Below are 25,559 nucleotides of genomic sequence, written 5' to 3'. Positions count from 1 at the left end.
CCCCTAGGCCCAAAATGGAACTCCAAGCCACAGAAGGGCTAGGAAGCGACCAAGGTCTCTAGGAGACATCTGTCAACTGGGCTATGTGGGATCTTCTCTGGTCTCCCCACAACCTCACTCACTGCCAGCACCCAGCCCAACCACAATCTAATCCAGGCACATTTTCCTACCCAGATACACTCCAGATTCTCTGGGGGACAGCCTCCCTACCACTGCCCCCAATTCAATTTATTATTAACATATTAACAGGACACTTTTCCGTGCCAGGCCATTTGGAGGAAAGGAGGGGACAGGTGAATGAGACACAGCCCAAAGGAAGTCACAGCCCAGTGCAGAAGCAACTATGCAAACAAATGATTACACAGAAAAAGTAAATCGGTGCTAAACGAAGGTGCAAAAGCTACTGTGAGGAAGACATCTGTGGCAGAGATGGAACCGGGGTGGTGCCTTGATAAGCCACATCACCTCCCTATCAGCAACTCTAAACCACTGTGCGGAGGGAGCGAATCGGAATCACTAGGGAGTTTTTTTTTTTTTTTTTCCCCCAAGTGGTTGCCCTCCCCGGAGCTCTGAACAGCGGAGTGGGTGGCAAAGCACGTGCACATATTTTGAAAAAACGAATTCCGTCCCTTCCTCTCCCAGAACCAGCGCTCTACATTCCCTGGAGACTCCGGGACATCTACAGTCCTCCACGAGTACCCGCAAGGGAATGGCCTTGTGGTCAGCAGCTGACGCGTTGCTGTGGAAACGCCGAAGAGGAGGGCGCACTCCGCACACCTTTAAAACTGCACTCCAGAGCCAAAGCGGGTCGAGGGAGGAGGGGGGAATCCCAACTGCTCGGCTCCTCCCAGAGCTGGGGGCCGGCGACAGGCACCTCTCTCCAATCAGAGTTGCAGAAGCAAACGGGTGAGCAAGGTTTTCTCCAATCATAGCTTGCGATGATATTGATGCTTCTTTCCGCCAATCACCCCGAGCCGCGAGAGGGCTGTCGGGATGGGAGCCTGAGCCAACATGGACGCCTCAGTGGGATAAGGGTGAGCCGCCGTTGTCGGTCGCTCTTGTTCTCTCCTCATCATGTTGGTCCACTTATTTCGGGTTGGGATTCGCGGTGGCCCTGTCCGAGGCAAGCCACTACTACCCTTCCGCTTCCAGACATTCTCGGCCGTCAGGTAAAAAGGGTCAAACCTACTGGGAGCGCGGGCCATTGATCCGCCGGCAGGGCGTGGGGCCCGCCGGGAGATGGAGTCCGGGGCTCGCGCAAGGCCTGCTGGGAGTTGTAGGCTGGCCCGGCCCGGGTTTGGGCGTCAGTACCCCAGGGATTGGCCTTAATTATTTACAGCGACTACCCAGGTGCCAGCAGGAGACTTGGCGCGTCAGTACCCGCGTGTGGGCTGGACGGAGGGGGCGCTCTGGGTCTTTGACCACACCGAGCCTGTTCTCCCCACCAGGGGGCGCCGTGCTGCCCAGGTGTTGGGACTCCGTTTCCGGCCCCTTGTCCTCGTTCTTGGTATTGGTCTATGGATGTGGACAAAAATTATTAGTGTCCAGAGACATTTGGTGCTGCTCTTGTTCCAAAGCTTCAGTGTGAACTGAACAAAAATGGTTCCTAAATATGGATACTTTGAGCAGAAATAGTCAGTTTAGTAACACGTCTGTATGTGTTCTTGTATGTTCGCGCTACACACGTTAGTTCCAAAAGAGCAAGACACAGGTGGGAAATGAGCAGGACCCTGAAACTGACTGCGCTGTAAATGCTTTATGGCAAGAGACCGATTTCTTTCTAATCGTGGAGTGAAGAGCTTGAGGGCCAAGCAGGCAGCAGATTCGCAGGAGCAGGTGGATGTAGACTCGTGTCATTTGGAAAGCCCTTCTGATTGATGGGGTCAGGAGCTGGGCTGAGCTAGATCTAGAAGTGCCGGTGCTGGGAAGTAATCCCCCAGTTCTTGGCAGTGACCAAGCTCTGCTTAGAGCCTTCGTTTGGAGAAGATGAGAAAAGTTGGAAAGTGGCCATGGTAAATTTTCCTAAGGACTCTTCTCAAGCCTTTTAAGGCTTGAGAAGAGTCCTTAGGAAAAGAGAAAGAGTGTTGATGTTATTTAAACCAGAGCGAAACCCAAGGAAAGAGGTCAAATAATATTCTAGTATTTGTGTGTTCATGGTGCAATGTTTTTCATATGTTCAAGTCATAACACATTAGATGATTAAGTGAATTTAGTGAGTCCAGACTATTTGAAAGTGAATATAGGAGTTCCTTGGTGGCTCAGCGGGTTAAGGATATGGTGTTGTCACTGCTGCGGTGCTGGTTGGATCCCAGGCCCAGGAAATTTCACATGCTGCAAGTGCAACCAAAACCAAGAAAATAAAAAATAAAAGTGAATGTATTAGAGTACATGCATGTTAAAAGAGAAATTAGGGAAAGTTTTATTTTGTGAAGCATTTCAATTTTCTGTGACATACATATGTTCATTTTGCTGGGTCACAATGTAGTGTATTTCTGGGCATTCCCGTTGTGGCTCAGCTGCAGGTTAAGAACCTGAGTAGTATCCATGAGGATGTGGGTTCAATCCTAGGCCTCACTCAGTGGGTTAAAGGGTCTGACGTTGCCGTGAGCTGTGGTGTAAGTTGGATCTGGTGTTGCTGCAGCTATGGCATAGGCCGGCAGCTACAGCTCTGATTCAACCCCTAGCCTGGGAACCTTTAGCAGGTGTGGCCCTAAAAAGACAAGCTGTTATTACTGGAGCCCTTAAGCCACAAATGTTAATCAATGGCCATATCACAGAATGCATCCAAGCCCATGCTCCTACACTGACTACCTGAGTTTTATATATATATATATATATATATATATATAGTCTAATGGGGAAGTGGAGCATTTGCACAGGACAGAAGGAGGGTGAGTCTCTCTCTTTAAATTTTGGATGGATTTAAAGTACACGGTGGAAAACAGGCAGGTGGATGGGGTGGGGGAGGCTCAGTATAGAGACCTCATTGAAACAAGGGAAGGATGAGATGGAGTCTGCAGTTAGGAGAGTCTGGAAATATGAAAGTCTGTCATAGTAGAGGAAAAACGTCTCATCTGTTTGTTCGTGAAAAGCCTGTCTCCATCAATAATCTCCTTTGTACTTTTGAGCACCCTACCTGCCATATACCCTTGGCCAGATAACTTCTGCTTCCAACAGGCCTCCGTGTGGCCACTCCATTCCTTCTCCAGCCCACTCCTCTCTGCTGCGATCCTTTTGTTTTGTGTTTGTTTTTCTTTTTAGGGCCACACTCGTGGCATATGGAAGTTCCAAGGCTAGGGGTCCAATCAGAGATGCAGCTGCCGGCCTACACCACAGCCACAGCAACACTGGATCCTTAACCCCCTGAACGAGGCCAGGAAGCAAACTTGCATCCTCATGGATACTAGTTGGGTTCTTAACCCACTGAGCCACAATGGGAACTCCTGTTTTGGGTTTTTTGGGGGACATAGTCGAGGCATGTGGAAGTTCCTGGGCCGGGGATTGAACCCATGCCACAGCATCGACTCAAGCCTCTGCAGTGACAACGCCAGATCCTTAACCTGCTGTGATCTTTATTTTTTTTTTTTTTTTGTCTTTTGTCTTTTTTGTTGTTGTTGTTGTTGTTGTTGCTATTTCTTGGGCCGCTCCCACGGCATATGGAGGTTCCCAGGCTAGGGGTTGAATCGGAGCTGTAGCCACAGGCCTACGCCAGAGCCACAGCAACGTGGGATCCGAGCCGCGTCTGCAACCTACACCACAGCTCATGGCAACGCCGGATCGTTAACCCACTGAGCAAGGGCAGGGACCGAACCCGCCACCTCATGGTTCCTAGTCGGATTTGTTTTTTTGTTTTTTTTTTTTTTTTTTTTTTTTTTTTTTGTCTTTTTGATACTTCTTTGGGCCGCTTCCGCGGCATGTGGAGGTTCCCAGGCTAGGGGTCTAATCGGAACTGTAGCCACCGGCCTACGCCAGAGCCACAGCAACGCAGGATCCGAGCTGAGTCTGCAATCTACACCACAGCTCACGGCAACGCCGGATCGTCCACCCACTGAGCAAGTGCAGGGACCGAACCCGCAACCTCATGGTTCCTAGTCGGATTCGTTAACCACTGCGCCACGGCGGGAACTCCCCCTAGTCGGATTTGTTAACCACTGCGCCACGACGGGAACTCCTGCTGTGATCTTTAAAATGCAAATCTGGGAGTTCCCATTGTGGCTCATTGGTAATGAACCCAACTAATATCTATGAGGACGTGGGTTCCATCTCTGGCCCCACTCAGTGGGTTAAAAAAAGGCAAATCCCGGAGTTCCCGTCGTGGCGCAGTGGTTAATGAATCCAACTAGGAACCATGAGGTTTCGGGTTCGATCCCTGGCCTCGATCAGTGGATTAAGGATCTGGCATTGCCGTGAGCTGTGGTGTAGGTCGCAGACGCGGCTTGGATCCTGTGTGGCTGTGGCTGTGGCGTAGACTGATGGCTACAGTTCCAATTAGCCTGGGAACCTCCATATGCCGCGGGAGCGGCCCAAGAAATAGCAAAAAGACAAAAAAATTTAAAAAATAATAAAAAAAATAAAAAGGACCATATACGACTCCTCTGCCTTCACCCCAGCCCCTGCCCTTGGCAGGCTTTGTCATTAGCCGTTTGTGTGTCCTTTCCCACCCCCACCCCCGCCGACACACACACACACACGCTTGCGCGCGCTTAATCGCCACGAGGGTGATAGTTTGGTCTGTCCGGTTCGCCCCTGTCTGTTCCCCGTGCCCCGGAACAGTAGGCTCACGACCCTCCGTTGCCACATGCAGGTAGTGAAACGGCAGGAAAGAGGTGGCTTGGCCTGTCCCAGATGACAGGATCCCTTACTTGGCTTTTGAGTTCTCATCCTTCCTTCCGCTGATGGGGAGTCTGGCACCCTCTCCTCCCACGCGCCGTTGTATGAGCGCTCGAGCCCCGGGAGACCCAAGGCGATGGCTGTAGAAGCTTCTGACTATGGTCACAAGACTTGGGTCCAGTCTTGAACCTGCCGCCCGTGACCTCGGGCTCGTCCCACGTGGCAGACTAGAATGAGCCTGGGTTCTGCACTCAGACAGCAGGGTTCCTCTCTTGTCCCAGTTCTGCTGCTTGGGGACACATGACTTCACCTCTCCGTCCAGGCCCAGGGCACGCTCGCTCTCTGAGCCGCTTTTGCTGGGAACACCCATGTTCTCCAGCCCCGGGGTCCTCAAGTCTGAGGGAGCAGGGCTGGGAGACGGTCACTGACCCAGAGGGAGCACACCTTTACCTCTCAACGACCCGCCGCCATCTCCTCCCTGAGCTGCTCTCCGCTGTGTGTGTCTCGCTCCGGAACCGAGGTTGCTTAAGGGCTGGCAGGAGCGGGGCCGCTGCTCTGTAGAGGGCATGGCCAGCGGGGCCTTTAGCCGTCAGTGCCCTTCTCTCCCGACAGGTCCTCCGATGGCCGCGCCAGTTCCTGCCTCCTTGGGGCCGTGGCTCGGCTGCAGTCCCAGCTCCGGGCCCGTCTCCCTCGAGCGCCCCCAGCTCCCGGCCGGAGCCCCTCTGCCTGGTGCTGGGTTGGGGGGGTCCTCCTGGGCCCCGTGGTTCTGAGTAAGTGCCCCCGCCTTGGCCTTGTGGCACTGTGTGAGGCAGAAGAGGCCCCTCCCGCCTCCTCCAGACCCTGTGTCGTGGAGCCCCGCTTTAACTGGAAGCTCTTCTGGCACTTTCTGCGCCCCCACCTGCTGGTCCTTGGGGCAGCCGTCGTGGTGAGGTCTTCTCCCCAACCCCCCACACCAGGGTCAGGGAAGGATCCAGCCAGGGGGTTGCAGGCCTCCTGCGTGGCTGAGTCTCAGAGGAGACCCCGGGAGGCAGCAGGGCCGGCTGGCTCGGGGACAGGGGCCAAGGGGCACCAGGAGGACTTCCCCAGGGTGGCTGGGCGGATAGGGTGCAGGGGTCCCCAGGGGCCGGCAGCTGGGCTTTCACTCTCAGAGAGACACTGGAGCTGCAAAACCTGGCCAGCAGAGGCAGAGGAAGGGCCCAGGTCAGGGCCGGGTTTGGGGACGAGCACGGTCCCTCCAAACACTTGTGCCCTCCCCCAAGCTGGCACTGGGTGCGGCCCTGGTGAATGTGCAGATCCCCCTGCTCCTGGGTCAGCTGGTGGAGATCGTGGCCAAGTACACAAGGGACCACGTGGGCAGCTTCCTGACCGAGTCCCGGAGCCTCAGCAGCCAGCTGCTCGCCCTCTATGGCCTCCAGGTACAGCAGAGGGGTGGGCCTGGGGGCCCCTGGGGGAGCCACCTGGGCACCCCTGAGAACCTGGCCTCTCTCCCAGGGCCTGTTGACCTTCGGGTACCTGGTGCTGCTGTCCCGCATCGGCGAGCACATGGCCGTGGACATGCGGAGGGCGCTCTTCAGCAACCTGCTCCAGTACCGCCAGCCCCGGGGTGGGCTGGGGAGGGGGCGAGGTGCCCCAGGGGGACCTGGGGGAATGTCTGGGGGCAGGGCCTCCTCCTGAGGTGCTGTCTCCCTCTTTTCCCCCACCTGTGCCCCCCACCCTGTCCCACCCCAGACAAGACATTGCTTTCTTTGATGCTAAAAAGACGGGGCAGCTGGTGAGCCGATTGACAACTGACGTGCAGGAGTTTAAATCATCCTTCAAACTTGTCATCTCCCAGGTCAGTGCCCCTGGTCCCCCCACGCTCACACACACACACACACACACACACACACACTCTCTCTCTCTCTCTCTCTCTCTCTCTCTCTCTCTCTCTCCCCCTAGGGGGTGCCCCTGGCCAGCCCTGCCCTACCCTGCCCTGCTCTTGGGCCCTGAGCCTAGGCTTGCATGGAAGCAAGAAGCCTGCTGTCTGAGGGTGTGGGTGGCAGAATGGGGGCGTTCACGGGAGGGAGGTGCTGTGGGGGTGTCCAAGGTCAGGACAGGCTGCCTCTCCTGCTCCGAAATCCCGCCTCCCCGGAAAACCTTCCCTAGAACTCAGCCAAGAGCTCTTCCTGGCCCAGCTTTGCCGAGAGCAGAATCCCTGCCTGGCCCCCAGAACGCCTGGCCCGCTGACGGGAGAGTGAGCGGTGGCCTTCGGCTGCATCCCTGATGTCCTCTCCTCATCCCCCCACATTGCCACTGAAGCTGCAGGATCCTGCTGGGCCCTGACCCACAGCCACTCCTGGGCAGCGTTGCCCAGCCATTGCCTTTTTTCTTCTTCTTTTTTTTTTTTTTTTTTAGGGGCAACACCTGCATCACGTGGAAGTTCCCAGGCTAGGGATCAAATTGGAGCCAGATTGTGACCTACACCACAGCTCATGGTAATGCCAGATCCTTAACCCACCAACTGAGGCCAGGGATTGAACGCATGTCCTCATGGATACTAGTTGGGTTTGTAAACCGCCGAGCCGTGACAGGAACTCTAGGCCCTTGTCTTTTTGTTCAGTTTGTAGAGCAGAAAGGAAGGAAAGTGGGATTTGTCCAAGGGAAGGATGCCTTGGTCCAGAGGCCTTCTCACCCCGTCACTTAATGCCTGCTGGTCAAGAAAGGCTCATGTGGAACTCCTGTCATGGCTCAGTGGTTAACGAACTCGACTAGGAACCATGAGGTTTCAGGTTCGATCCCTGGCCTTGCTCAGTGGGTTAAGGATCCAGTGTTGCCGTGAGCTGTGGTGTAGGTCGCAGACGTGGCTCAGATCTGGCATTGCTGTGTTTGTGGTGTAGGCCGGCAGTTGTAGCTCCAGTTCGACCCCTAGCCTGGGAACCTCCATGTGCTGCTGGTGCGGCCCTAAGATGACAATAAGACAAAAAGAAAAGAAAAGAAAAGAAAAGGAAGGGTTATGGGAGTTCCTGTCATGGCTCAGTGGTAATGCACCTGACTAGTATCCATGAGGATGTGGGTTCAATCCCTGGCCCTGATCAGTGGGTTAAGGACCTGGCGTTGCCATGAGCTGTGATGTAGGTCACAGACGCGGCTCGGATCTGGCATCACTGTGGCTCTGGTGTAGGCTGGCAGCTACAGCTCCAGTTTGTCCCCTAGGCTGGGAACCTCTATATGCCACGGGTGCGGCCCTAAAAAGACAAAAAAAAAGAGAGAAAGGGTTATGTTCTGTGACCGGTAGACTGTCGGTTGGCTTCTCGGGAGTCAGACCTGTGGCCTTGGCCTTGTGAGTGCAGAGCTAGCTGTAGCCAGGTGACTCTTGGGAAAGTGCCCCATGTCGTGATGCTGATGCCAGACAGCCTGCCTGTCCACTCCCCAGGGGCTGCGGAGCTGCACCCAGGTGGCCGGCTGCCTGGTGTCCCTGTCCATGCTGTCCACACGCCTCACGCTGCTGCTGATGGTGGCCACGCCTGCTCTGATGGGAGCTGGTACCCTGATGGGCTCAGCGCTCAGAAAGTTGTCTCGCCAGTGTCAGGAGCAGGTACCAGAATTCCCTCCCATCCTCACCCCCGCTTCTCTCTGCCTTGTGCTGCTGTATCACCCCTCCCCATCTCCAGCCCAGCTCCCTAACTTCTGGACCCCATGCAGGTTGCCAGGGCAACAGGTGTGGCAGATGAGGCCCTGGGCAACGTTCGGACCGTGCGAGCCTTCGCCATGGAGCAGAGGGAAGAGGAGTGAGTCCTGAGCGGGGGTGGAGCACAGAGCAGGAGGGGCCCCCCAAATGCATCTCCACCCACCCCATGCCCCACCTGCCCCCTTCCTGAGGGCTGGGCTCCGCCTCCATCCGCAGGCGCTATGGAGCGGAGCTGGAGGAGTCCCGCTGCAAGGCGGAGCAGCTGGGCAGAGGCATCGCCCTGTTCCAAGGGCTCTCCAACATCGCCTTCAACTGTGAGTGAGCCGCCCACCTGGGGACCCGGGTCGAGGCTGGGGGTGAGCTCCAAGGATTGAGGGCCGAGCCCCAGCCAGGCGGGCTAGGGGCAGCTCTGCACCCGTCTGATGTCCTTCAGGCGTCTGTCGAATGCCAGTGAGCCGGTCTGGGTAGGTAGGCCCAGTGTCACCACAGAGCTGTGTGCCAGGTGCTGCTGGGCTGCCTGGGAGGGAGCCATGAGGTGCCCCCAACCCACTTGTTCCCAAATGAAGAAACAGAGGCAGAGACCATGCTGGTGACTTGCTGAGATTCCAGGAAGCTGGGACCCTGGCCGGGGCTGGAACAGGGACCATCACGTGGGCCAGGCTCTGTCCTCCATGCTCCGCTGCCTCTTCCCTGACCGCATGCTTCCCCCACGCAGGCATGGTCCTGGGCACCCTATTTATCGGGGGCTCCCTGGTGGCCGGACAGCAGTTGACCGGCGGAGACCTCATGTCCTTCCTGGTGGCCTCCCAAACGGTGCAGAGGTGAGTGTGCGGCCGATCTCATCCCTAAGCAGCCTGGCTGGGTCAGGGACGGGGCACCCGTCTGCTCCGAGCACAGCTCCCCAACTCCCCGCCAGGAGCCCCTACCGCCACCAGGGCCCACTTGGGGCTGGCAGCAGCCCCTCCAGCCCAGCTCCCTGACTGTACCCTCTGAGATGCACTTGTCATCTTCAGCTTCCAAGCAACCAGAAGTTTCCTTGATAAGCCCGTTTTTTTTTTTTTTTTTTTTTGTCCTTTTGTCCTTTTGTCTTTTTGTCTTTTTTAGGCTGCACCAGCGGCATACGGAGGTTCCCAGGTGAGGGGTTCAATTGGAGCTGTAGCCCTGGCCTACACCACAGCCACAGCAACTCAGGATCCAAGCCACGTCTGCAACCTACACCACAGCTCACGGCAGTGCTGGATCCTCAACCCACTGAGTGAGGCCAGGGATTGAACCCACAACCTCATGGTGCCTAGTTGGATTCATTTCCACTGCGCCACAATGAGAACTCCAGATCATCTCTATTTTACAAAACTGAAATGCTCTGCCTCTGTACCCTGGTGACCCTCCCCAGCCCCTGACAGCCGCGTTCTGCTTTCTGTCTCTGTGAGTCTCCCTCCTCTAGGTCCTCATACAGGTGGGATCACAGGGTGTCTGTCTCCTTGTGACGGCAGGTTTCACTCTGTAACGTCCCCAGTTCACGCATGTCGGAGCAGGTGTCAGAATTGCCTTCCTTTTTAAGGCGGAATTAAACTCTACATGTGGGAGTTCCCACGGTGGCTCAGTGGTAACAAACCTGACTAGTATCCATGAGGACACAGGTTCAATCCCTGGCCTCCTCAGTGGGTTAAGGATCCAGCATTGTCATGAGCTGTGTTGTAGGCCGCAGACATGGTTTGGATCCCGTGCTGCTGTGGCCGTGGCGTAGGCCTGCAGCTGCAGCTCTGATTGGACCCCTAGCCTGGGAACTTCCATATGCCGTGGGTGTGGCCCTAAAAAGACAAAAAATAAAATAAACTCCACATGTGGCTAGGCCATCTTTTTTTGTTTTGTTTTGTCTTTTTGCCTTTTCTAGGGCCGCTCCCACGGCATATGGAAGGGGTCCAATCAGAGCTGTAGCCACTGGCCTACGCCATGGCCACAGCAACACAGGATCCAAGCCGTGTCTGTGGCCTACAACACAGCTCATGACAACACCGGATCCTTAACCCACTGAGTGAGGCCAGGGATCGAACCCGCAACCTCATGGTTCCTAGTCAGATGTGTTAACCAGTGGGCCACAACGGGAACTCCAATGGCTAGGCCATCTTTGACACTTTTCCAGAACTGGCCTGCCATCCTCTGCCTGCCCTTCCCCTGCATTCCCCCCACCCCGCCCCCCGGGCTCACTGTCCACTGCTCCACTGGCCCCGCCTGCCCATGGGCACTAGAGCTCCCAGCTGCTCTGGCACAGGAGCACCGAGGAGACAGCCTACTGTCCCTTCCAAGCTAAGCACTGGTAGTTTCCTCTGCTATTTCTCTTTACTTTGATTCCCCTCCTCACCCCCCACATACCACGTAGACCAAACACACACAAAATATAACAATACGGTAGATAAATACCTAGAGTGCACATGTTGTAACAGATAACTGAGTGCAGACCTGTGTCCCCCCTACCGCCAAGAGAACATCCGCCCAGACGCCCTCTGGGGCCTTTCCTCCTCCCTCCCGAGTCCAGGGGTCCCCCTGCTGGCTCTGTTCCGTGTCTGACCACCTGTGTGTGCGTTAGCCGTTGCTTCCAGAATCCCTCACCCTTATCACCATCCGGGCAGAACGGTGCCAAGTCAGAGGCAGGCCCCAAACCCAGCAACGTTCTTCAAAGACCAGAGTCCACCCATCTTGGCTCAGGGCTCCCTGGGCCTGCTGGGACCCTCTCTGGTTCTGCACAACCTCGTTCCTCCCTTTCCAGAGGCCCAGGGATGGTTCTGTGGTGGTCTTGGTTCTAAGAGGCTCTGACTCTTGTGTTGATGGAACTTCGGGTCCCCCTCCCCCCCACCCCCAGTACGGACAGGGACAAACACCCCTGGCACCCTTTCCGCGGCCTCCATGGGGCTGTGGCAGAAAGTCCCCGTCCGGGGAGGGCAGCACACATCCCAGGCCTGGTCCTCCATCCTCAGACTGGCCTTCCCCGGGCGCCCTCTGCTTTCCAGCCTGGTGCTGACCCTCTCTCACCCCTCTGCCCAGCCAGCTGGCAGAGTTCTATTAGACTCCAAAAAGGCTCTCCCGCAGCCACAGGTCCTGGGCCCAGGCTTTTGGGGGCCCTCACCACACAGATTCTTTGTCACCCGCTTTAGAGGACTTGGGTCTCATTAAAGAAGCTGCTGTTTCCTCTGGGGTCCGGCAGGGGAGGGTGGGAGAGGGGAGGGAGGCAGCCCTGCCCGGACTTCAGGCGGCCTCGACCTCGGGCCCCATCCTAGGTGTTCTTTTTGGTGGCACGGGTCCCCTGGAAGAGACCGGGAGGTGCCCAGACAGACCACTGGCAGGGCCAGGCCGCCTGGCCGGCATCCAGCCTGGGCCCCACTGGGGCTGGACACCTCCATCCCCACCCCCAGCCCGGAGGGGCCTCCAGGAAGAGTGAGGCCTGAGGCCGCATGCGCCTGGTTTTCATCCGCTGCCCGGCACCGGCGCCTCTGCCAGACCCTAATGGCTCTCAGGTCTCTTGTGGAGAATGTGCTCCCTCCCATCAACAGACACTCCGTCCCTTCTGGTGCCTCCCGCTCCCTTTGGCAAGTGCTCTGAGCCGCTTCCTGGCTGCTCCTCCTCCCGCCCCCCAGCTGGGGCTGGAAGACTGAGACTGCTGGGCAGGCAGGCCTTCCTCCTCTTCAAGGGACCTGGTGCACGATCACAGACGCACAGTCACGGGCCCGGACCAGTTGGGGACTGGTGACTAAGGAGCAGTGACTCACCTTCCTCCTAGCAGCTGGCAGCCTGCATGACAGAAGAGGCCACCCACTGGACAGATGCACCCTTGTGCCCTCGCTCCCACAGGGCGAGCCCACAAGAAGTGTCTTCAGGGAGTTCTGTCCTGTTCGGGGCCCCTCCAGGGATCCCCTGGGCTCCGGCGTCTTCTTTCTTTCTGCAGAAAGATTAACATTCGCCTCTCCGCCTGCATTAGACCTTGCTTCCTCGGAACGGGACAGCCTTGGGTCCCACCCCCTTGGTGGGTCTCCTGGTCCCTCCCTCTGTGCCCCGGGCTGCAGGCGCCTGCCTTCCGGGCCCCTTTCCTCCCTGAAGCCCCGGTCCTCAGGCAGTGGACCGTGATCAGCCCTGCCCCTGCCAGGAGAGAGCGGGCTCTGAAAGGAGAAGCAGGAGTTCCCATTGTGGCTCAACTGTAATGAACCCAACTAGTACCCAGGAGGATGCCGGTTCGATCCCTGGCCTCAATGGTTGGAATTGGGGATCCAGTGTTGCCGTGAGCTGTGGTGTAGGTCACAGGCAGGGCTCAGATCCTGTGTGGCTGTGGTGTAGGCCTGTAGCTGCAGCTCTGATTCAGCTCCTAGCCTGGGAACCTCCATGTACCGTGGGTGCAGCCCTAAAAAGGAGAAACAACTCAGCAGGTGGTCTTACCCAGTGTTGCTGGATCCCTGGCTCCTGGGGCCTCAGTTTCAGGAGCAATCTCTGCATTTGGCTGCAGGCCACCTGTTTCTCTGGCTCCATCCACTTCTCTCAGGCCCTCCCTGTGCCCACTCTTATCTTCTCCTCTGCCCATAGGTCCATGGCCAACCTCTCTGTCCTGTTTGGTCAGGTGAGTAGCAGTGTCACGGGTGGCTACGGGCGTCGGGATCAGCCATCGACGTCACTTGTGTGCTGTGGGAACCGGGTGTTGGTGGGGTGGGGAGCAGAGAGGCTGCTATAAGCCCCTCCCCTTCCCCTCCCACCCCCTCCTCCGTCACCACAGATGAACCCCCTCCCCAGGTGGTGCGGGGGCTCAGCGCGGGCGCCCGAGTCTTCGAGTACATGACTCTGAGCCCCTACATCCCGCTGTCCGGGGGCTGCTGCATCCCCAGGGAGCACCTGCGCGGCTCCATCTCATTTCACGACGTCTGCTTCAGGTGAGCGGCAGCGGGTGGACGCAGGGCTAGTTCTGTCTGGGCTGAGGACGGGAGAGGGACGCTGTCCGGCGACCTGTGTGTATCTGTGTCTCCCTTTCAATAAGCGGGGTGGGGGGGGGGTTCAGGGAGCCTGCAGGATAGACCAGGGCAACAAGGGGCCTGGAACCTGGTCTGACTGAGGGTCTCTTGGCTCCTCCCAGTTACCCCTGCCGCCCGGGCTTCCAGGTGCTCAAGGACTTCACCCTCACGCTGCCTCCAGGCAAGATCGTGGCCCTCGTGGGCCAGTCTGGGGGAGGTAAGGGGAGCCCGCCCCCCTCCCACCCTGCGGTTCCTCCCCCTCCCACGCAGCTACTCTCCCTTCTACCTTGCGGCTCCTCCCCCGTCTACCCCGATCCATCGTTCCCCCCACCCCGGGACTCCTCCCTGTGGTAGCCTCTCTGTCGAATGGAAGCAGGGGTCCTTCCACTGCTCCCCGGGGGCCCCTTTCTGCCGGGACACCGCGCCCTCTCCCTGACTGCCTGTCTCCCAACCCCAACCTCCAGGGAAGACGACCGTGGCGTCCCTGCTTGAGCGCTTCTACGACCCCACGGCGGGCGTGGTGACGCTGGATGGGCGGGACCTGCGCACCCTCGACCCCTCCTGGCTGCGCGGCCAGGTCATCGGCTTCATCAGCCAGGTGCCTGCTTCTCTCCGCCCTTGCGGCCTGGGCCTTTTCGCCTTCCCACCCACCTCACCTGCTGCTCTCTTGGGCGGGGGCGCGACGGACTGTCGTCACTGGTCCCCAGCCCTCTTCGGGGCCTGGCACTCAGCGCTGCTCTTGGGATTCTGTTCCTTGATTAAAAAGGAACAAGCAGGTGGGAGCAGGATGGCCGTTTTAGGATCCCTGGGTTCTGATGACCCTGTAGGTTCCAGAAGGTCTAGACCCCCACATGGTGTTGCCGGGGGTAGGGGTGGGGGCTGGTGGCCCTTCTCCGCACTAAGCAGGGACCCGCGGCCCTGGTCTGAAGCGCCTGCTCCATCACTTTCCCACAAAGGGCCACCTGCACCCGCACGTGGACGAAGGGTACCCCTTTGGGAGGAGGAAACCAAACTGAAACCCCCTCCCTGCCCTTCTCCCCAAAGAGGAAGGACCCTGCCTGGCCATATGGCCTTGCTCCCCCACCAACGTCCACTCCAGTCCTTCCTGAGAGGCTCCGAGCCCCGCAGGGTGCTGGGCCTCCCCCGCATTGGACCTCACGGTCTTTACTGGACCTGTGACTTTGACGCGCCCTGCCTGCCCTTAAGGGGTCCTGATGCACCTGTCAGTGGGCTTGGGGCCATGTCGGAGTGTTTCCTGGGGACCCTTCACCTCCCGCCTCCAGGAGCCGGTCCTGTTCGGAACAACCATCATGGAGAACATCCGTTTTGGGAAGCTGGATGCCTCTGACGACGAGGTCTACGCAGCGGCCCGGGCAGCCAACGCGCACGAGTTCATCACCAGCTTCCCTGAGGGCTACAGCACCATCGTGGGTGAGTCGGGGGAGGCATCCTGCTCGGGTCTGCAGGCCCTCGGGTGAGGACAGGAACACGGTCATGGGGTCGGGGGAGACCAGGCCACAGCCGTGGCCCTGGGGGAGGCCAGGCCTGTGTGGTTCAGGCACAAGCAGGCTGCAGAGCCAGGAGCGTGCTGGGGACACAAGTGAGCCATGCCGTGGGGACTCGAGAGCTCACCAGGTCAGCTCCCAAAACCTGACCAGAAGCAAGGGGGTGTTGTCTCCTTGTGCTTGTTTAGTCTCTGGCCCTGCTCCCTTCCCACTTCTTAGCCGTTAATCTAAAGGTGTCTTTTGTTTTGTTTTGTCTTTTTGCCTTTTCTAGGGCCGCTCCCGCGGCATATGGAGGTTCCCAGGCTAGGGGTCTAATCAGAGCTGTAGCCACCGGTGTACAACAGCCACAGCAACGCAGGATCCAGCCTCGTCTGCAACCTACACCACAGCTCACGGCAACGCCAGATCCTTAACCCACTGATCAAGGCCAGGGATCGAACCTGCAACCTCATGGTCCCTAGTCGGATTCGTTAACCACTGTGCCATGGCAGGAACTTCTAAAGGCGTCTTGTTATCTGTAGATTGACCAGGTTGAGCAGGACTCTCTCCTGACTGACTTAGAAGAGGCTCAGGTGCTTTTGGAACATTGAAATAGAGTAGATCACACTAGACTCTTCGTGGTGCAGTTGCAGCCTCGTGTGTTCGTCTCAGAGGTCTTCTTTTCAGCCTTTGGGGCTGTGTTTATCAGCCAGGGTCTCTTGGCTCTGTTGCAGAATGCTCCAGCACATCTCACGATGCAGGCATATCCAAGGTTCTGAACCCTTCTCGAAACTTAGGCCTCCGTCTGGCTGAGTGGGGCCCCCACTGAGTGGAGCCGACTTCCGTGTTCTGTGGGCTCACCCCTGACTGGAGGGGCCCACACATGGCACCCTTGGGCACTTTCCTTGTACCTCCGACCTGGCGCCCTCCTGGGCTCGTCTGGGCTTCAGTCTGTCCTCTCTGCTCAGTGACTGATGTCACCTTGAGGCTCTTTTTGGCTCCCAGGCCTCTGCTGTTCTCTGGGTGTTGTGGACCCCAAGCGTGACCTTCCCGGAAGGCCCAGGCAGATTCTGAATCCCACTGTGCCGCCAGCGCCCCAGGAGCCTGCGTCTGGGTCCGGGGTAACCCCACAGCAGCAGAGATCCAGGAGCCCAGGAGAAGGTGGCCGGAGCTGCAGGGAGTCAGGCCCGTCATGGCTCTGAGCCCCTAGTGAATGAGGGGAGCACGGCACCTCCTCTGAGCAGCACTGAGCCCCTCCGTGTGCACAACCCCTGTCATCCTGTGTGAGTGTGAGCTCACTTTTACGCAGGGACATGGGATCTGGGTGCTGCCGGGCACCGCCCCCACTCTCAGAGAGGGAGGACCAGTGCACACAGGGCCAGACTGAGCCCCTCTGCAAGGCCACCCCAAGTGCAAAGCTGAGCATTGCTTCAGGCCTCCACCCTGTCGCCTTCCCCTCCAGGTGAGCGGGGTGCCACTTTGTCTGGTGGCCAGAAGCAGCGCCTGGCCATCGCCCGAGCGCTCATCAAGCAGCCCACAGTGCTGATCCTGGATGAGGCGACCAGCGCGCTGGACTCAGAGTCTGAGAGGGTGGTGCAGGAGGCCCTGGACCGCGCCAGCGCCGGCCGCACTGTGCTGGTCATCGCCCACCGGCTCAGCACGGTGCGGGGGGCCCACCAGATCGTCGTCATGGCCCACGGCCAAGTCTGCGAGGTCAGCCGGGCCCCAGGGAAGGGGCAGTCGTGGGCTGGGGTGGCTCAGCTGGACTGTGTGAGGGTCCAGCCTGGCCCAGGGTTTGGGGGTCGTATTCTGGAAGCAGCACCCGTGGATTCAGGAGTCCCTCCCCTTAAATGAGCCCTAGCCTCTCAGGGTCCCAGTTTCTTTCTCTGTCCCTTTGGGGAATGGGGGTGCAGAGCCAGCAGAGCTACAATGTGGCTCCCAGGATCAAAGGGGAAAGTTCTCGGGCAGGTGTTCAGAGCTGGGGGAGGGGCCCAGGGCTGAGGACAGAGCACCAGGGATCCTGATCAAGGAGCAGCCACGGCAGCCCCCCCAGAGTCTGGGTCTGCAGCAGGGCTCCCAGTCCCCCAGGCCTTGTTGAAGCCAAAGCTGAGGGGGTTTGCCAGGGCACTGGGCCCTGTAAGGGAGACGGGACAGTCCAGCTCAGCAGGGAGGAGGTGCTGACAGATACAGACGCGCCAGTGGTGACCTGTCACCCACTGTGCTTTGGTTTCACAGTATCCTCTGGGGGGGGACAGTGGCATCGGGAAGATGAGCCCAACAGCTGCTAAGAAGCTGGCCCTCCGAGCTCTGTGCTGGGTGGGCTGACCGTCTCCCCTCCTCCCCTGCAGGTGGGGACCCACGAGGAGCTCCTGAGGAAAGGCGGGCTGTATTCGGAGCTCATCCGGAGACAGGCCCTGGATGGCCCGGCTCCTGAGACGCCCAGAGGCCCCAGGAACCGGCACCCCAAGTCCTGAGAGGTCTGGTCCCCGCCGAGCATCTGTGCCCAGGGCCAGGCTCAGCTTGGGGGAACCCCTGGGGTGGGAGCCCCCAGGAGAGCCGGTCTCCTGGGGCGGGGGGCGGCTGCCTTGCTCCCCCGCTCACAATAAAATCCGGGCCAGGACTGCTGGGCCCACTCCCCCACTGCCAGCCTGCCCCCCTCCACCAGAGCTGAGAGTCCTGCTGCACAGAGGAGGAGGCCAAGTCCCCAGGCCCCTGCTCTGGCCCCTCCCTTCGCCGGGCCCTCCCCACCCCCCACCAGCCTGGCCGCCTGCAGGTATCAGACCGCAGCTGCAGGGATCTGTGCAGCGGCACGGGGTGGGGGTGGGGGTCACACCTATGCCAGACCTCACCCTCCTCCTCTGACCCCAGTGACACGCCTCTGGGGCCCTGGGGACAGGAGAACCCGCCTGAGTCAACCCTTCAAACCCGCAGTCCCCATCCTGGGAACAACTTCTCCTTGTTCCTTTAAGGTCCTTTGTCTAGATTTGCCCTCTCGCCCGGACGCCTGACACGCCCGCTGGCCCTTGGGGGGCGGGAGAGGGCAGGTGGCTGTGGTCTGTTCCACACGAAGCGCCCGGGGGCCAGGCTGTCTCACCACTGCCCTGGCCCCATGCTCCTCGAGTCTGTCACCAGATGAGATTGTGGTCTCCCCCCCCACAAGAGGACACCGCCTCTGAAAGGGACAAAGGAGGACCCCAAAGCCCAGCCACAGGAGTACAGAGTGTGAGCTGACTTTTGGGGCTGACAGTCACCTAAGCACAAAGGCACGGTTGGCATCATGCTCTGGGCTGACAACACATAAAATCAATCCACATCACTGCCAGCCTCTGAGAGAGGTCCCCTGGAGCAGGTGGGACCAGAGCCTCACCTGGAAAGAGGACGCCCCGGCCACCCAGGTGGCACGAGCCTGTGGCCGCAAAGGTGTGAACCGTGTGGGGCAGGACTCCCGTCCGCTTCCGGGGACCTAGGAGCAGCCGGGACTTCCCACCAGCCCTGCTCGGCTCCCAGGACCTCACCCCTCCTGTCTTGCTCCTGCTCCTGTCCATTCCCATCACGAAACCTTCCCCTTCGCTGCCAGTCCGGCCGAGGACTCCCCTGAACCTGCACCCTGGCGTGAGCAGGAGGGCTTGCCCAGGCCAGACCTTCGAGGGCAGCCAGACCTTTTGGTTTACCCCATGGCGTAGGAGGGTGAGGCCACGTCTCCAGGGTGGCAGCCAGGTGTGGGATGGAGCAGGGGCAGCTGTGACTGGAGGCCAGTCTGGAGGAGGGTGCAGCGGCTCAGGTGTGAGTGCAGGAGCCAGAAGTGGGAGTCCCCATAGGCTCTTTTCGGTTTAGGATCAGATGCTGTTTTAGGGACAAAGCATTGGCCACAGCCACCCTGATTTGATATCCTGCTTTCTTCCTGATGAGAGGTCGTGATGCAGGAAGCAGAGCGAGGGCTGGCTCTGGGGTGCTTTGCAGCTAAATGCCTCCCTAGTGAGGGCAGCCGAGGGTGGGCCCCAACTCCTCGGCCAGGTTCGCACTGTCTTGCCCGGTCCCTCAAGGGAGAGCCAGCCAGGCCAGCTCCTACTCTCCCGGCCACAGCCGCAGCCTCCTGCCCCCCAAGACCTTCTGACACCAGATGCTGGCTCTCTCCTCAGGGCGGCCTCTCTGAACCCGCTCCCCCTTAGGGCTGTAGTGAGGTCCATGGCGAGCGGGAAGCCCCTGCTGTCAGCCACACACTTGCTGTGTGGCCTTAACCTTGACCTTGGCTGCTGCAGCTATGCCACATGGATAGTAAGCGCAGCTGTACTCAGTTTTGAGAGCTGGTTTTAGGAGTTTAAATGGAATAATCTGTGGTAACGTGCTTAAAACACACTGCTACAGCCTCAAAAGCTGGTTACACCTGTGCAATAAACTGTTATTCACTCCTTCAAGATGTGTGTTCGTTGGAGTTCCCCAGTGGCCTAGCAGTGAAGGAACCCGCATTGTCACTGCTGTGGCTTGGGTCGCTACTGTGGCGCAGGTTTGATCCTTGGCCTGGGAATTTCTGCCTGCCACAGGTGTAGCCAAAACACCCACAGTGGTTCATTAAGCACCTACTGCCAGGGGCCGCCGTGTCTGCCAGAAAGCGAGGACCTCCCTGCTCCCGTGAGACCTGCAGCCTTGTCAGGACCAATGGGAGGCCAGGCGAGTGCAGCGCGGCGAGATTGCGTGCGCTTGAGCTTGATGAACCGCGTTGTTGCGCTCACTGCCAAGCCTGCCGCCACCAACCCACAGACTCAGTGCTCAGTGGGAGGACACGGAGTGGATAGGAATTTCAGTAAATGAGTGAAGATAAACCTGCTTCCTCTCAGGCCTGCGGTGCAGCAGCTCCCAGCTCCCCAGGGCTCAGTGAGTGTTTAACCGAACACAGGGCTCCATGTACCTTGGCAGCTACGGCTGTCAACTGCCCGGCCTCTGTCCCCTGTACCTTGGGTCTGCAAGACACTCGGTCCCACTCGAGGCCAGTGAGCACCAACCTTGCGGCCGCAGCTCTGCTTTCCGGGGGTGTCTGCGCCAGCCGCTGGGATCGTGCTCCCTGCCTGGCCCACCGTCCCCTCTGGAAATCTGAGGCATCTTCAGATGCCCCCGTTCTGCCCTCTCACAGCCCACGTTGCCATGCTGTGTAGGCACCACGGCCCAGGGCACTGCAGCTGGTTCGGGGCAGTGTCTCTACCTCTAGGAGGGCCTCTTGGTGAAACAGGTGCCCTCCCGTGTTCCTGCTGGGAGCGCAAAGTGGTGTCATGCCTACAGAGGGGGATTTTGTGGTGTCTATCAAATGACCCTGGCCTTTGCCTCTGTTCCATCTCTGGGAGTTTACGCCTCTGCAGTGGTGCTGAGAACACCATTGTTTGTCACGGAAGACTGGAAACCCCCAGTGTCCATCCATAGGGGTGTGGTTGTTAGGAATCCACATAAATGAAATGGTTTGCAGCCACTTAAAAACGTGGAAGTTTTCCAGCCAGGTCCTAGATAGCACACGGTCACCAGAACATGCTATCGAGTGAAAAAAGATGTGAAAGCAGGAGTTCCCGCTGTGGTGCAAAAAGATTGATGGCATCTTGGGAATACTGGAACACAGGTTCGATCCCCGGCCCAGCACCATGGGTTACGGTTCTGGCATTGCCGCAGCTGCAGCTTAGATCACAACTACAGCTCAGATCTGATCCCTGGCCCTGGAACTCCATGTGCCACAGCATGGCCGAAAAGGGACAGAAAAGAAAGATACAAAAAAAAAGACATGAAATCATAGGGATGCATATTACCGGGAGGGTCGCAGGGGGCACTCATGTCCTACCTGGACGGAGCCCAGTGTCACTATGGCAGCCAGCCTCCCAGACAGGAGGCGGGGAGGAGGGTCTCTGGAGACAGACCACTTCTGGACACGGGGCCATCGAGTGTAGGCTGGGATGCTGGGGGCTCAGAAAGAAGAGTCTGCTGATGCCGAAGTTCCCACCACTTTCCAGCTTGGTCAGGAGCCAGCTCCGCTCTTTGTGAAAGAGCAAATGATCCAGGGTGAGGTCAGCGGGAAGGGAGAAGGGGGGGGCTGGCCGAGGGTCAGCGAGAGACCCTCAGGCCGGACAGCAGGGGCTGCAGCTGGGAACCTAGAGGGCCTGAGGGCACCCCCAGCCCCAACTTATCTCCGGGCTCCCCTGCAGCCCCATCCAGGATTGCTGTGGTTTCCTGCTGGCGCCTCTGGTCTCCACAGCCATGGCCCCCCCACGCGGCATTAATGGCTCAGCCTGGGGCCCCAGGGACCTCCCCCGCCCCCAAGACTGCTCTGCCGGCCCCCCAGCCCCCTCACCGCTGAAACCCAATCCTCTGCAGCAGCTCAGGATCAGCAGAACAGCCTCCAGCAGAGCGAGCCACGCCAGCCACGCCGGCTGCATCCTACCTGGCCTCTGCTGCGGAGCCCCCAGCCTGGAGAAGGCTGAGCTGGACCCGCCAGGCCACCACGTCCGGTCTCGAAAGGCCAGTGCCTCCCCACCTGTCCTCCACCCTCTCCTCTCCTTGCCGACCCTCCTAATCCCCTCTCAGCCCCTCCCAGTCCTCGGAGCGACCCTCTCCTTCCTTCCAAGCCCCTGTAGCCTGGGCACCACCCCCCAGCCCTCTCGGTACCCTCACCCCGGGCTCCAGCCATGAAGCCCCCCTCAGGGCCCGAGGAGGCCCAGCGGCCCGCCTCCGACATCCGAGTGTTCGCCAGCAACTGCTCGATGCACGGCCTGGGCCACATCTTTGGCCCAGGGGGCCTGACCCCACGCCGGGGACTGTGGGCCGCAGCCGTGCTCCTATCGCTGGCCACCTTCCTCTACCAGGTGGCAGGGAGGGTGCGCTACTATGGGGAGTTCCACCACGAGACAGCCCTGGAGGAGCGCGAGAGCCACCGGCTCACCTTCCCGGCTGTGACCCTGTGCAACATCAACGCGCTGCGCCGCTCACGCCTCACGCCCAACGACCTGCACTGGGCTGGGCCCGGGCTGCTGGGCCTGGAGCCCGCGGAGCACGCCGCCTACCTGCGCGCCCTGGGCCGGCCCCCCGCGCCGCCCGGCTTCATGCCCAGCCCCAGCTACGACGTGGCCCGGCTCTACGCCCGGGCTGGGCATGCCCTCGAGGACATGCTCCTAGACTGCCGCTACCGAGGCTGGCCCTGCGGCCCTGAGAACTTCACCACGGTGAGCTGGCCGCCCCGCCCGCCCAGCCAGGGAGCCTGGAGCCCCGGCCAGCCCAGCCTGGCCGGCCCAGCCTCCCCCAAAGCCAGGGAACCTTAACACCTGTGCTGGAGGAGCCTTTCCTGCCCAGCTAGGCCACAGCTGCCCCACCCCGCCAGTGGCTTTCTCTTCTGCCCGGGAAGCCATCCTCTTCAGGGCCCCCCCTGCCCCTCAGCCGGACTGCAGTGTGTAAGGTCATGCGTCCCAGCAAGGGGTGCTCACAGGCTGGCCCTGGGCCGTGGAGGCCCACTCCTGGGGGGCGGGGTTGGGGGGGGTCTGGTGTTCTAGGGCAGGAGACCCCTCTCTCTGCCAGGGGGAGGGCACTTGTTTTCCCTCTGCCTCTTCAACATCCTGCCACACCTGGAGGCGGGCAACTGGGAGCCTCTTCCCTTTATGCCAGTCTCCAAAGAAACACTTGCCCTGGGCTGGGGGCCAAGGGTGAGGAATTGGAGTGACGGGAGCCAAGGAGGCCCCAGCTGCATGTGCCCATGTGAGGGAGGGTCTGGGGGCATTAGGAGGTAGGCTTCGAGAGTTCCCGCTGTGACTCAGAGGGAAGGAACCCAACTAGTATCCATAGGGAGGTGGGTTCCATCCCTGGCTCTGCTCAGTGGGTTAAGGACTCAGTGTTCCCACGAGCTGTGGCGTCAGCGGGCAGCTGCAGGTCTGATTTGACCGCTAACCTGGGAATTTCCATATGCCGTGGGTGTGGCCCTAAGGAAAAAAAAAAAGGATGTGGGCGCCAGTGTGCTAAGAAGAGACCCAAATAGAGGATGGGGGTGGGGGGTGGAGGAGAGGTCCCCACAGCCCTGGTGTTGGCCTGGGGGAAGGGCTGGCTGCTGAGCTCTGTCATCTGTCTGCCCCTCCCCCCAAGATCTTCACCAAGATGGGGCAATGCTACACTTTTAACTCCGGCGCCAACGGGGCAGAGCTTCTCACCACCCCCAAGGGCGGGATGGGCAGCGGGCTGGAGGTCATGCTGGACGTGCAGCAGGATGAGTATCTGCCCGTGTGGAGAGACGTGGGTATGAGATCGCGGGTGCGAGGCTGGGGAGCGGCGTAATGGGGTGCCAAAGGCACTGGGCCGGAGAGGAGGTGTGGGGAGGGCCCTGAAGGCTGGCCTTTCCTGGGAGAAAGGGACAGGGTTAGCTGGTCACAGTCCTGGGGAGAGGTGGCCGCAGCATAGGCTCCCCCTTTCCCAGCAGAGGAGACCCCTTTTGAGGTAGGGATCCGAGTGCAGATCCACAGTCAGGAGGAGCCACCACTCATCGACCAGCTGGGCTTCGGGGTGGCCCCCGGCTACCAGACTTTTGTGTCCTGCCAGAAGCAGCAAGTATCCTCCCTGGCACCTTCAAAACTTCCCCGGGCTCCCAACCCCCTCCTCCGCCCACATTACCTGGAACCTCAACCCCAGTGGCCTCACATTCTGTGGGGCCCACACTCCCCCCACAGCCTCCTTAACCCGCCCCTCTACAGCTGAGCTTCCTGCCACCACCCTGGGGTGACTGCAGCTCTGTACCTCTGGACCCTGACTTTGAGCCAGAACCCTCTGATCCTCTGGGTCCTTCCAGTCCCAGCCCGGTCCCAAGCCCTCCCTATACTCTAATGGGGTGTCGCCTGGCTTGCCAGACTCGCTTTGTGACTCGGAAGTGCGGCTGCCGAATGATGCATATGCCTGGTAAGGGGCGGGCGGCAGCGGGAGGAGGGCGTCCGGGGCTGGGGTGGGGTGGGGAGGCCGGTCCGCGCCTGATCCTGACTCCCCGACTCCTCCGCCCGGCCCCAGGCGGCGCGCCAGTGTGCAGCCCCCAGCAGTACAAGGACTGTGCCCACCCCGCGCTGGGTAAGCGGCACGCCTCCCCCGCGTCCCGTCCCCACCCCGCTCCACCCGGCCCGCGACCCCGATCCGGCCCCGAGGGCAGCCGTGACCCTGGCGCCTGTGGCCGGCAGACGCCATGCTGCGGCAGGACGTGTGCACCTGCCCCAACCCCTGCGCCACCACGCGCTACGCCAAGGAGCTCTCCATGGTGCGGATCCCGAGCCGCGCCTCTGCCCGCTACCTGGCCCGGAAGCACAACCGCAGCGAGGCCTACATCGAGTGAGCCTGCAGGCCCGGGGGCGGGGCGGGGGCGCTGCTCCGGGCCCAGCCATCCTGCCCACACCCGGGTGGTACACCAGGCTACAGGTCACCCCATCATCACGGGGCTGGGGACTCTGGGCAAGCTGCTCAACCTTTCCGACTTTGGCTCTTCTGAAAATGGGAACAGTGACGCCCCGCCCCAGGGTCCACAGACCAGAGGGAACGGGGCACCTGTTCCTGCCAGCAGCCGGCACCAGCGGTGTCCAGCGAACGCTCCCGGCGTCTCTCTTCCCAGGGAGAACGTGCTAGTGCTGGACATCTTCTTCGAGGCCCTCAACTACGAGACAGTGGAGCAGAAGAAGGCCTACGAGGTGTCCGAGCTGCTAGGTGTGTGGTGTGTGTAGGTCCATTGTGCGCACAGGCGCCCTGAGGTCTGGAGTGTTGTGGACAGAGCAGGTAGCTGTGAGCTGACTGGTGACCTGGTCTCCGCAGGGGACATTGGGGGCCAGATGGGGCTGTTCATCGGGGCCAGCCTGCTCACTATCCTTGAGATCTTGGACTTCCTCTGCGAGGTGGGCCTGGGCCCTGGCTGGGGGCGGGGGCACAAATCCAGCCACAGGATCCCGGACCTCACCACGGCTTGCCCCCAGGTGTTCCGGGACCGAGTCCTGGGATACTTCTGGAAACGAAAGCGCTCCCAAAGGCACTCCAGCACCAATCTGGTAACAGCACCCTAACCTTCCCCTGCCATCCCTGGTGTGGGTGCCCAGCCCCCACCCCAATGTAGACCCCCCTCCCCACGGAGCTGAGAAAGAGGAGGGCATGCCCTGACCTTGCTGGGCCCCGGGAGGGTGGACCCCTCTGCACCTCTGACCCGCTCCCTCCTCCCACAGCTTCAGGAAGGCCTGGGCAGCCATGGAACCCAAGCTCCCCACCTCAGCCTGGGTCTCAGGTAACAAAGAAGTGGCCCCCCAAGGTCAAGGGAGGAGGGGCAGGCCCAGTCCAGAGGGCAAGTTGTTTCAGGCCTGGGGGCAGGGGCAGGGCGCTGAGTGCGAGGCCTCCTGTCCCAGTGCCGTGGTCTGTGTCTCCCCAGGCCTCCCCCTGCCGTCCCCAAGACGCTCTCTGCCTCCCACCGCACGGGCTACCTGGTCACCCAGCTCTAGACTCAGTGTCCTCAGGGCCGCACCTTGACATCCCGGACACGTGTCCTCGCTGTTTTCACCCCAAATAAAGTTCTAGTGCATCAGCCTCAGCTGCTCCTCTCTCAGGCTGACTGGCCAGGCCCAA

At 59.9% G+C, this 25,559-nt stretch overlaps 2 protein-coding genes across 14 annotated transcripts; both read left to right on the top strand.

The window, feature by feature from the left end:
- Positions 1-923: 923 nt before the first annotated feature.
- ABCB8 (ATP binding cassette subfamily B member 8) lies at positions 924-19,384 on the top strand. Of its 8 annotated transcripts, none has more exons than XM_085005124.1 (16): positions 993-1,034; positions 5,443-5,600; positions 6,090-6,245; positions 6,322-6,416; positions 6,559-6,664; positions 8,243-8,404; positions 8,512-8,597; positions 8,714-8,811; positions 9,213-9,318; positions 13,067-13,100; positions 13,271-13,407; positions 13,608-13,702; positions 13,950-14,083; positions 14,769-14,916; positions 16,432-16,682; positions 17,318-19,384. In XM_085005124.1, exons 4-16 carry the CDS (start codon positions 6,373-6,375, stop codon positions 17,441-17,443), a joined length of 1,527 nt encoding a protein of 508 aa, XP_084861250.1. In that variant the 5' UTR covers positions 993-1,034; positions 5,443-5,600; positions 6,090-6,245; positions 6,322-6,372; the 3' UTR covers positions 17,444-19,384. The 8 variants fall into 8 exon arrangements, 6 of the variants coding, with proteins under 6 accessions (XP_084861247.1, XP_084861250.1, XP_084861249.1 ...); XM_085005123.1 differs by having other exon boundaries at positions 5,443-5,755; XR_014833494.1 differs by having other exon boundaries at positions 1,012-1,169; positions 5,443-5,755; positions 13,254-13,407.
- On the top strand, positions 17,789-25,520 carry ASIC3 (acid sensing ion channel subunit 3). Of its 6 annotated transcripts, none has more exons than XM_085005138.1 (12): positions 17,789-21,461; positions 21,806-22,162; positions 23,070-23,220; positions 23,401-23,528; positions 23,672-23,873; positions 23,979-24,035; positions 24,143-24,290; positions 24,568-24,659; positions 24,765-24,844; positions 24,923-24,994; positions 25,166-25,224; positions 25,366-25,520. In XM_085005138.1, the coding sequence occupies exons 1-12, from the start codon at positions 21,201-21,203 to the stop codon at positions 25,433-25,435; spliced, it is 1,677 nt and encodes a 558-aa protein (XP_084861264.1). In that variant the 5' UTR covers positions 17,789-21,200; the 3' UTR covers positions 25,436-25,520. The 6 variants fall into 6 exon arrangements, 5 of the variants coding, with proteins under 5 accessions (XP_084861264.1, XP_084861265.1, XP_084861266.1 ...); XR_014833520.1 differs by having other exon boundaries at positions 21,067-21,461; positions 23,401-23,524; XM_085005140.1 differs by having other exon boundaries at positions 21,296-21,403; positions 21,507-22,162.
- Positions 25,521-25,559: the final 39 nt, after the last annotated feature.

This window comes from Sus scrofa, chromosome 18 (assembly GCF_054392235.1).
Source record: "Sus scrofa isolate SSC_HxYL_T2T_F1_AM1 chromosome 18, Sscrofa_HxYL_maternal_Yorkshire_Landrace_v2.0, whole genome shotgun sequence".
NCBI lineage: Eukaryota > Metazoa > Chordata > Mammalia > Artiodactyla > Suidae > Sus > Sus scrofa.
Note: the sequence above shows the minus strand (reverse complement) of the source record. Positions and strands in the feature narration are given on the sequence as shown.

Excerpts from the sequence above, each read along its gene's own strand:
- ASIC3 (XM_085005138.1), top strand. The coding sequence starts at position 21,201 with ATGGCCCCCCCACGCGGCATTAATGGCTCAGCCTGGGGCCCCAGGGAC. Across the intron at positions 24,036-24,142 it reads CTGTGCCCACCCCGCGCTGG|ACGCCATGCTGCGGCAGGAC; the intron begins GTAAGCGGCACG and ends TGTGGCCGGCAG. Across the intron at positions 24,291-24,567 it reads CGCAGCGAGGCCTACATCGA|GGAGAACGTGCTAGTGCTGG; the intron begins GTGAGCCTGCAG and ends CTCTCTTCCCAG.
- ABCB8 (XM_003360079.6), top strand. The coding sequence starts at position 1,075 with ATGTTGGTCCACTTATTTCGGGTTGGGATTCGCGGTGGCCCTGTCCGA. Across the intron at positions 14,084-14,768 it reads TCATCGGCTTCATCAGCCAG|GAGCCGGTCCTGTTCGGAAC; the intron begins GTGCCTGCTTCT and ends TCCCGCCTCCAG. Across the intron at positions 16,683-17,317 it reads CCCACGGCCAAGTCTGCGAG|GTGGGGACCCACGAGGAGCT; the intron begins GTCAGCCGGGCC and ends CCTCCCCTGCAG.